The sequence below is a fragment of the Borostomias antarcticus genome (assembly GCF_949987555.1).
Source record: "Borostomias antarcticus genome assembly, chromosome: 20".
Taxonomy (NCBI): Eukaryota; Metazoa; Chordata; class Actinopteri; order Stomiiformes; family Stomiidae; genus Borostomias; species Borostomias antarcticus.
The window spans coordinates 15791553-15802057 of NC_140253.1; the positions used below are offsets into that span (position 1 = coordinate 15791553).

A 10505-nucleotide genomic window follows, 5' to 3' on the forward strand; every position below is an offset into this window, starting at 1 on the left:
CCTCCAGAGGGAGGCGGTCGAGGGGAGCTCCCCCGGCCTCAGACGGAGCAGCCCAAGAGGGCTGAGTGGATCGGGCCACGCCCCCGGCCTCCGGCCCAGACCCATGGGGTCCGTCCCCCAGACTGCCGCCGGCCGAGAGCCGTTCTCCCGGAGGACGGCGGCCCCCAGGGGCGCCTCGTCCAGGTTCGTCAGGAGCTCCATCGTCATCCTGTCGTCGTTCGCCGTGTCCACCCTGGCAAGAAGATCCGCAAATCCAGGAAGAGACACGACTCCAGGGAGAGACACGACTCCAGGGAGAGACACGACTCCAGGAAGAGACACGACTCCAGGGAGAGACACGACTCCAGGAAGAGACACGACTCCAGGAAGAGACACGACTCCAGGGAGAGACACGACTCCAGGGAGAGACACGACTCCAGGCTGAAGCCCAACGAGAGATGGCGAAGCGCCACGCATGGAGACGCCCCGGGTTTCAATAGGGGTAGAGGCCTGCTGTGTCTCTCGTTATAACATTTGTGTCTCATAACATTTGTGTCTCGTTATAACATTTGTGTCTCGTTATAACATTTGTCTCATAACATTTGTGTCTCATTATAACATTTGTGTCTCATAACATTTGTGTCTCATAACATTTGTGTCTCATAACATAACATTTGTGTCTCATAACATTTGTGTCTCGTTATAACATTTGTGTCTCATTATAACATTTGTGTCTCATAACATTTGTCTCATAACATTTGTCTCATAACATTTGTGTCTCATTATAACATTTGTGTCTCATAACATTTGTCTCGTTATAACATTTGTGTCTCGTTATAACATTTGTCTCATAACATTTGTGTCTCATTATAACATTTGTGTCTCATAACATTTGTGTCTCATAACATTTGTGTCTCGTTATAACATTTGTGTCTCATTATAACATTTGTGTCTCATAACATTTGTGTCTCATTATAACATTTGTGTCTCGTTATAACATTTGTGTCTCATTATAACATTTGTGTCTCATTATAACATTTGTGTCTCATAACATTTGTGTCTCATAACATTTGTGTCTCATTATAACATTTGTGTCTCATAACATTTGTGTCTCGTTATAACATTTGTGTCTCGTTATAACATTTGTGTCTCGTTATAACATTTGTGTTATAGCATGTGTGTATCAGTCTGTGTTGACTGGGGAGAAAAGCCAGCTGGGACTGTTTGGACGTACGCAGGATGTCTCAGGGAAGCCAAGTCTCTCTCAACACCCCTGGGGGGGAATGACGCAATATAATATTGGTATCTGATGTGGGCCTGGTTGCTATGTCAACAGCGGAAAATACAGAGAATGCCATGAGCTGGAGGAAGAACTCTACCAGCTGATGACTGATGATGCAATGCCAAATTTAATTTAGTATATTGTGCTAGTGGGCAATGTACACAAGGGGATATTTAGCTTGATTTGTATACACTGTAGTCATATATTTATCTATAGTTCTCAATGCAAATATTACTGATGTTATGTTATTTTTATTTATAATGCGCCCCCCAACCAACTGTTACATCAGCGAGGGGCGCAGCCCAGGTACAAAGAGAGACAAACAAAAACAAAGGACATATATATATGATATATCAGGGAGTTGAAGGAAACCGTCTTGTGCTGTTCCTCATAAAAGAAATACTATACATATCTGTCGTTTGGAACTGATCCCCAAATAACCAGATATTGGTTATTATAGACTCCACTGCATGTTTTCTGCCTCCTAAGTAAAAGTCCAACACAAGTACTAGTGCTATTTCAGTGCCTGAGTAACACCTGAGGCTTAAATGTGGTATAAAGCAACACTACATAATACAGTGTGTATCAACGTTGTGGGCAGCAGTGAGATTGTCCTGGGGCCTCATTTATCATTGAGGTACGCCATATTTTACACGGTCTTTTTCGCGATTTCAGGTGTACGCCATTTCCCCCCCCCACATTGCGATTTATCAAGCCGAAAGGGCGAAAATGTAGTTGCCTTTCTAGTCGCTTTTGTAGGACACCTCTCAACTTGTCCTACCGATTTACACGGTTTTCTACACCCTTTTTGAACACAGGGGGAACTGGCGACGCAGGTGGTGCGTCGGTGAATTACAATGTTTGATGGAGAGAATAAGAGCGACAGTTCATGAACGCACAATCATGTAGGCTAATAGCCCAATTCAGCACCAACATATATCGCAATGCAAGATTAGTCCTCTAACCGGCTCATTCATGGTCCGATATGGATTTGTTCCCCAAACTGAACCTATGCGCTGTCCCAAACCTTTCCGCGCTATATGTCACACACCTAATGCCATCAAACGGCAATAATTGACCAATTAGATTGTCAGTAATATGTGATCATGTGGACCTGTTTGCTGTTTGGTAAGCATATAAATGACAGTCCTCCTGTGCGTAATGCGAGCCTAAATGAATCCGGCGCTACTCGGCCTACTGGCCGAGATAGAACTCCAAAGAGGTGACGGCGATGGCGACTGCACCCACATAAGGGCACCATCAGTGAATGAATACGTCTATGTGAATCGCTAAAATGTGCACACTATAAATACCCAAATCATATGTGACGCCGACATGCTCATCACAAGTGTAGTGGCACGGTGGCCTGGCTCCACGCATGACTCATTCATCCTGGCGCACAGCAGGTTAGGGGCTAGACTGGAGGCAGGCGCTGCGCGTGACGGCTGGCTTGTTGGTGTGTGCATAGCCAAGATACATATTCTTTGTCTTATTTACTTTAATCTTTATTAGCATTTTCCATCCATACAACGACAATACAATAAAACATAAAAACTTACAATAACAGCTTATGGGTACTTCCATCCATGCAGCTTTTTTTTCTTACTCAAATATGAAAATTTTTATATTAGTGGTATCATCACACTTCCTTCTATAATCCATCCATTTTCCCATCTCCCTTCAAACTTTCCTTCCTGCATCCTCAATGCATAAATAAATCTCATAAATCTCCTCCACAACACCCACCACTGCTCCTTGGTTGGGGGTTCCACCTTATACCAAGCCCTCATTATTGTCTTTTTACTAGCAACCAATAGTACTTTCACTAGGTATCTGTCCCCTCCTTGTACATCATTCTGTTATGTTTGCCAAGATGTATATTCAAAGCTGATAAGAATGAGAACCAGTCAAGACCCCACCACAAAATGAGGACCCAAGCCCTCAGCCCCCTCCCCGTCATGAGGGTTACCAGCGGGGCCAAAGGGCCCACACTGAGGTCATGCGCCAGCTATGAAGACACAAACAAGTAAGGTTCACATTTCTACCATTTTATTGTCTGTTGGTGGGTGACTGTGTGAGGTGTGTGAGTGCGTTTGTGAGTGAATGTGTGAGGTCCGTGAGTGTGGTAGTGAGTGACTGTGTGAGGTCCGTGAGTGTGGTAGTGAGTGACAGTGTGAGGTCCGTGACAGCATGTGTGAGGGAATGAAGTGCAGTGAGGATGTCCTGTTGGCTCTGGTGGTGTAGTGTGGTGACCTCCACCAACTGCTGCACAATCGCCCCACAACTGCCCCAATCCCTTCTGCCATTTCCCTCTGGGCCTCTAGGGTCATGAGCCTCCAGCACAGCGTCTGAGAGGAAGCCCAGCCCTCAGGGACCCTTGAGGCAGGGACGCTGGCAGCCGGAGGTGGAGGCGTGGGCGGTGGAGACGGAGACGGAGGCGCTGGAGATGGCACTGGAGGTGGAGGCCGGTGCGCTAGAGGTGGAGGCACTGGAGGTCGTGGCGCTGGATGTAGAGGCTGCAACCGGCGGGGGCACGACCGTCAGGTCAAGGACCACTGCAGACTCCCCCTCCTCTGAGTCCCACCCCACGTCAGAGTCTGGAGAAACAATTTCAGTCATTTTCTTTGAGTTTGTCTGTTAACTTGATTATGCATTAAACATTTTATTGTGTAGTGTAGGACGGAGCGCTTGGTGAGAATGAGAGGATTTGTCGCAACGGACCGCCGGTGCGATATTCCTGTCACGGTGACCTTGGTCTTGAATAACTATCACCTTTTTAGTTATTCTAAGTAACCTTAAAAAGCTACTTATAGCTAGATTAATTTAGAGTTTTATCCTATAGCCGGTTCAAGGTTGAATTAGTTCTGGTTTTGGTTTGATACGGAATCCTACAATATCCAAATTCAATAAGGTCACCACTCTCACTACCAAGACTTATAAACAGTGATTCCTATTCCTTTTTTGATGCTAAAACATCTCACCACTTGTGATACCTATTTTAGTCACTAGGATCTAGATACCCCTTTTTATAGGTGCTTATCTGACTCTTCAAATATTATTTTAACAAGCATCGATCCTCACTGTTGACAGACATACCTTTTGGTTTCTTGTCCTAACAGACATATTGAACCATCTACTCCTTGAGAAAATTATCTGAGAGAATAGTCTATTTCACTGTTCCTACCCGATTCTATCCTCTGACTAATGCTTGGAAAGACCGCAGACCCGGCTTGATGGACTTTAATGCGCTAATTCCAACTATGGTCTTTCGCTCCGTCGGTGAGGATTGTAAAGGGCCTACTTTTAAAATACCACCACTCTAAGTTGTCGTTTGGTAATGTCGTTCGCTCATGGAGCTCTCTCCGGTGCCCGCTTTATCTCACCCGAAGGTTAAGGTAGTGGGAGTACACCAGCTAGTGTTAACGGCCTCGATTGAGTTATTCTGCTAACATCGAGACCAGACAGTTTCTCAGGTGCCAATAAAAGGCGTATATGCTTCCTCTTTTGGTGTCTGTGGTTTAGTTTGTGATACTCGTCAGCATCACTTTTGACCACAAGTCCCAGAAGGCTTAATGGTGCTAGTAGGGCTTACCAGTGAAAACCTAAATCAATAGGTCACTCACCCTTTTGTTGAACGTGCTGTTACAGCTGAGAGGAGGCAGTGCTGGATGGAGAAGGATGTCCCAAAAAACTTCTTGTCTTTAAAAAGTTTTATTTAAAATTATAGAAGTTTACAATATATGCCAACAGAGGGCACTTTAAATCTAACAAGTAAAAATAAGGATTGACACACAGTTCAATCAAAGTATAAAAAAAAAAAAAACAGTTCTGAACAAAGTTTTCAGATGGGTTCTTTCACAATCAAATCATTACACGCATGCAATAACAGATCAAGAGAGAGACAGAGACCCTAAGCTAATCATACAGTATTTATACTATTCTAAACAGTCTGAGGCCACGCAGGTTGTGGTCAGATAAAACCATACCTACGTCAATTATTACATCAGATAAAATTCCAATATACATCTATTACTAAATTTGGGCATGAAAAGTTTAACATCTACGTTTGTGAAACCATGTCCGTGCGTCACTCACGCCACTCATACGTCATTCAACCTCCCTGCCCCCTGTCTATCTACGTTTGTGAAACCAGGCCTGCGTATGTAAGTACGTCACCCACGCTTTTCATGCGTCTGTGACCTTGCTGTCACCTATATACCTACGTCAATCAGACCAGATGGATAGACAGTCAATAGTTCATCAAAACCACAAATGCATCAATCATGATGGCAGTCAGACAGTCAAAAGTTCAGCAGACGCTTTTAATACGTCAATCTAAGATGGATAGACAGTCAATAGTTCATTACTTGCGTCAATCAGTTATCACACGTGCATCACGTGTAAGAAAAAAAATTCCCCTATAGCATAAGGCATACAAGACCTTAAGGCTTCATGCGTATATGAAACTAACACCTTTCTTCGCTTGCAAAAGAAAAATCCCCCCCCCCCCTGCAAAATTCTACAGGAAGCACCATACACAGAAGCTTACAGTATGCAGGCAGGCAGAGACAGAGACATGAGATGAAATCCAAGGTCTAAGGTCAAAATGGACTGTGAATGGCCACTCGTTCAACAGTAGCCATATTCAATTGATATGTTTTTCTGTTGGCAGCCAAATAAATGCTTAAGTGTGATTTACCGGGTGATTTAGATGAGAGTCTTAATTTCCCAGAGGGGAAAATGTTTCATGTGGTCTAACATTATGAAGTGGTCATCTGTGTTATCGTTCCCTGTTTTTGGTCCTAAATCAATCATAGCCTACCACAGAATGTGTGGAATGTTTGCTTTCCTCACACATAATACAGCATGTCCGTGTAGCCTACGCCACATACAGGATGCACCAAACATACAGTAGGCTACCTAAACTAGGAGCAATCAGACAAATGTAGGCTCGTACAAATAGCTTACCTTCCGAAGATGATTTTCTTTCCTCGCGTGGACCTCACCAACAAGCACATGCACCTCCGTCTCCGAAAAGTTTCTCTTCTTTCCGCGTTTTTCCATAAACGTATTTGTCTGTCCTATGCTCCACGCTATATTATGTCGGTTCCTTCCGGGGTATCCACGTTGTGCGCTGTCATAGTTTTGACCATATATGGTTGAATTTGGGCGTGGAGAGGGCGGAACACGGGGCGCGTACGCTCTCTTCTCCACCACCGTCGGATTTTCTGTGGTGAATTTGGCGTACGCCATTTTTGATAGATCCGAAAAGCGTGTAAATATTCTCGTCGTACGCTACTTTTCGCATTTTCCTCGTTTTCGTCGTACGCCCTCTTTTACACCTGAATTTACACGCTCTTTGATAAATGAGGCCCCTGGAGTAGACATATATACGTATGCCCACAGAGGGCAGTGTTGCAATAATATCACACTCTCTCTTTGCCAACCTATCACGTGTAAATTCTGTACTGTAATAATACTGTATCTATCTCTATGGTCAAATGTTTGGTTTTGAATATTGGAACAAATAAAATGATAAAAGAAATACTAATATGTTTAATGTTTATTTTACATTTTAAAAAATTGTACAAGTACAAAGAAGATATGATTTTATAGTCCGATTCAAGATTAGGTCAACATTGCCCAAAGCACAACAAGTCCATCTTGTGTGTTTTACATGTGGCAGTGTTTGTGTGTGTGAGTGTGAGTGTGTGTGTGTGTGTGTGAGTGTGTGTGTGTGTACTGACCATTGGGATAGCCCTAGCCGTACTCTGTGCCCACCTGTCCCAGGTCCTCTGAGAAGGTCCAGCCCTTGACGGCGTGGTCCCTGGCCACCTGGAGGGGGAGGACGACACCTCAGACGCCTCTAAACGCTCTCCACACGCCTTTTATTCCACACACACAAACACTGAATCGTCCGCACTGAGTTTACATTGAAACATCCGTTGGCTGAGTCGATATCTACGTTAAGAACGGACTCAACTGGTTGTGAGAGTTCAAAATGGGCAGGGGAAGTGATGGAGGCTATTGAGGAAGGAGAGAGAGAGAGAGTAAAAGAGAGAAGAGAGAGAGGGGAAGCTACTGAGACTATTAAGGAAGGAGGGAAAAAGAGAGAGAGAGAGAGAGAGGGGAAGCTACTGAGACTATTAAGGAAGGAGGGAAAAAGAGAGAGAGAGAGAGAGAGAGAGAGAGAGAGGGGAAGCTACTGAGACTATTAAGGAAGGAGGGAAAAAGAGAGAGAGAGAGAGAGAGAGACACGCGCAGCAGACATCACCCCTACAGCCACGCCCCCTGACCTTGGCGCAGATGCTGGCGGCGCTGACGACGGGGAAGAGGGAGTCGGCCTTGGGGCGCACCGTCACCTCCACGCCGGGGAAACGCAGGGACAGCTTCTCCTGGTACTTCTCCGCCGGGCCCACCGTGTCCACAAACACCTGGGGGGGGGTTAGCGGAGGGATGGGGGGGGGGGGGGGGGCGGGGGCAAGTCAAGTCACAGTACGTGATATTTTGACGTTGGCGTTCATGGTTTTCCGCGCCAAGTCCTACTGTTGAAGTGGTATTTTTTAATTGTTTTATTTACCCTTTATTAAACCAGGTAAAGAAGCTTGAGATCAAAGAACTCTTTTTCGAGCAACACCTGACCAAAATGGCAGCATAAAAAAACAACAAGAAACTAAAGCAAAGACAGACCAATATAGAACACAGTTGGCCAGAAGACAGAGAACACAGACAGCAGAAGGGAGAGAGATCAGATACAGCATGCAGGTATAGCAGGTATAGCAGAGGCTTCGTACCTCTTCTTTTTTTAGATAAGATATTTTTGGGCTTTTCAGCTTTTAATGGACAGGACAGTTGAGAGAGACAGGAAATGTGGGGGAGAGAGAGAGAGGGGAGTACATGCGGCACAGGACCCGAGCCGGGAATCGAACCCGGGTCCGCCGCACGAAGGCCTAGCCTCCATATGGGGCGCGCCTTAACCGGTGAGCTACCGGGGCGCCCCCTAGCTTCCTACCTCTTTGAGCTGAACCCCACTATCCAGCGCGTACTGCACCAGCCCGATGGCCGCGTCATGAGAGAGAGCGTTCAGGTTGGATTTGGCCCTGTGGAGAAGGAAGACGTGTGTGTGTGTGTGTGTGTGTGTGTGTGAGAGAGAGAGAGCGTTCAGGTTGTATTTGGCCCTGTGGAGAAGGAAGACGTGTGTGTGTGTGTGTGTGAGAGAGAGAGAGAGAGCGAAAGAGAGAGAGAGTGTGTGTGTGCGTGTGTGTGAGTGAGTGTACCTCTGGAGCATGCTGTTGGATATAGTGTTGGGTGAGAGGATCTGTAGAGCCCAACCAACAAAGCTTTTAGCCTCGTCCAGCTTCCTAAACAAGTTCTCTCTCTCCGCCTCTGACAAGGTCTTTGAATCTGGAGAACAACAAACACACACACACACACACACACAAACACGCACACACACACACACGTCTAATATCAAAGTCCTCATCGTAAATGTAGACATAAGTAGGGCTGGGTATCGATTCGAATTTCAAGAATCGATTCGATTCCGATTCACAAGGTTCAGAATCGATTATCACAATTAAATTAGATTTGATTCAATATCGATTCGGTTAGTGTTACTAAAACCAGTTTTTTTGAGCTGTAACCTTAATTACATGACTGCCAAGTTATGCAACACATCAATACTACAGCTGGGTATCGATACTGATTTCCAAAAATGAATGAATGAATCATTGAATTAATTCATGAATTATTCATTCCTTCATTTATTCATTCATTCATTAAATAAAAGATCGATTTTGGGATTCATTAATCGATGTAATCGATTTTTTTTAACCCAGCCTTAAGACATAAGACACATCCTTCACTCACCTGCCACTTTCAAGCCCTTCAAATCCTCCTTCTTGGAGACGGGACAGAAGCAGATACCGTAGACCATGGGTCCTAAGATCACAGAAGAGCACAACAACGCCAGGCTATCATCACTGGGAGGGGGTGCAGGGTGATTAATAACTGGCTCTCTGGGTGAGGTGTTCTTACCCAACACTGGGCCCCTGCCGGCCTCGTCTATGCCCAGGCAACAGTCCTCTGTCTTGCACACTTCAGGTATGGCCGACGCCAGCCGACAGCTGACTGAGTTGTCTGCTTCATACTCGCCGAGGTCCATGGCTGTCAAGTTCAAGTCTGAGACACTAGTGTAAACACAAACAAGAACAACACAAACAAGAACAACACATCTTCTGAGTCAGTGACAACTGTCATAGCTACCGCAGCAACATGTTACACGGTCAGTCTTGTTCATGACAGATTAACGTAACGCACACAATGACTACAATCACTCTGTCCCGTGTCTGTCTGCCTCATACTCACAATTACACACCACTGTCTCTCTCTCTCTCTCTCTCTCTCTCTCTCACACACACACACACACACACACACACACACACACACACACACACACACACACACACACACACACACACACACACACACACACACACACACGAGCTCCAAGATAGCCACCCATCGCTACCATAACACATAAAGTTAGGTATAGGACATCTGCGACCAATGTTAGCCAGCTAGCTGGATCTTTCACGCTAGCTAGCTCAGCTCGACATGCACTAGTCTACTTTGCGTCATGTAGGCTACGGGTCACACTTAGCTGTGGCCATTTACTTAGCTAGCTATTGATCTGCTGCATAACACAATTCCTAGCGGACATAAAAAGCTGAAGAGTCCGTTTTACCCCGCGGGTTCTGGATGGTTGTTGACACTTGCTCAGATTTGGCGCCCTATCTCTGACGTAAACGAATTTCCTACGGTCTTTCATGGGAAATGTAGTTCTAATATGGAAAATGTAGTTCTAATAGTAATACAAGAAGCGCACCAATAACATTTTGTGAATGCAACTCGGAAGATGACTTTTCAAAGATCTAATCAATAATGCTATGCTGCAATAGTTAACAAGCCCACACGCCCACTATGTTTGAAATGTTTGTTCATTCGTGTCCCCACATAAGCTGCACGTAAACGTAGGCTGCAGCATCACATTTGATAGGCTAAAATGGTAATATTACGAGTCCGTTATTTAGGAGATATGTTTCTGCACCGTCTTTATGTACCCTACGTTGAAATGTGTATTTATACAAGGGCCATGGCTTATTATGAATTAACTGAAGTTCATAATAAATAGCCACTGGGCTTTGTTTATAAAATGCACGATGTTATGACAACAGCAAGCACA

General features: G+C 45.1%; 1 protein-coding gene across 1 annotated transcript; it reads right to left on the minus strand.

Annotated features, from left to right (window-relative positions):
* Window positions 1-3555: 3555 nt before the first annotated feature.
* LOC311322277 (ribonuclease H2 subunit A-like) lies at window positions 3556-9849 on the minus strand. The gene is made up of 7 exons (XM_084454345.1): window positions 9299-9849; window positions 9131-9202; window positions 8539-8665; window positions 8274-8361; window positions 7558-7695; window positions 7009-7096; window positions 3556-3858 (listed from the first exon to the last, which is right to left on the minus strand). The coding sequence occupies exons 1-6, from the start codon at window positions 9423-9425 to the stop codon at window positions 7022-7024; spliced, it is 627 nt and encodes a 208-aa protein (XP_084310471.1). The 5' UTR covers window positions 9426-9849; the 3' UTR covers window positions 3556-3858; window positions 7009-7021.
* Window positions 9850-10505: the final 656 nt, after the last annotated feature.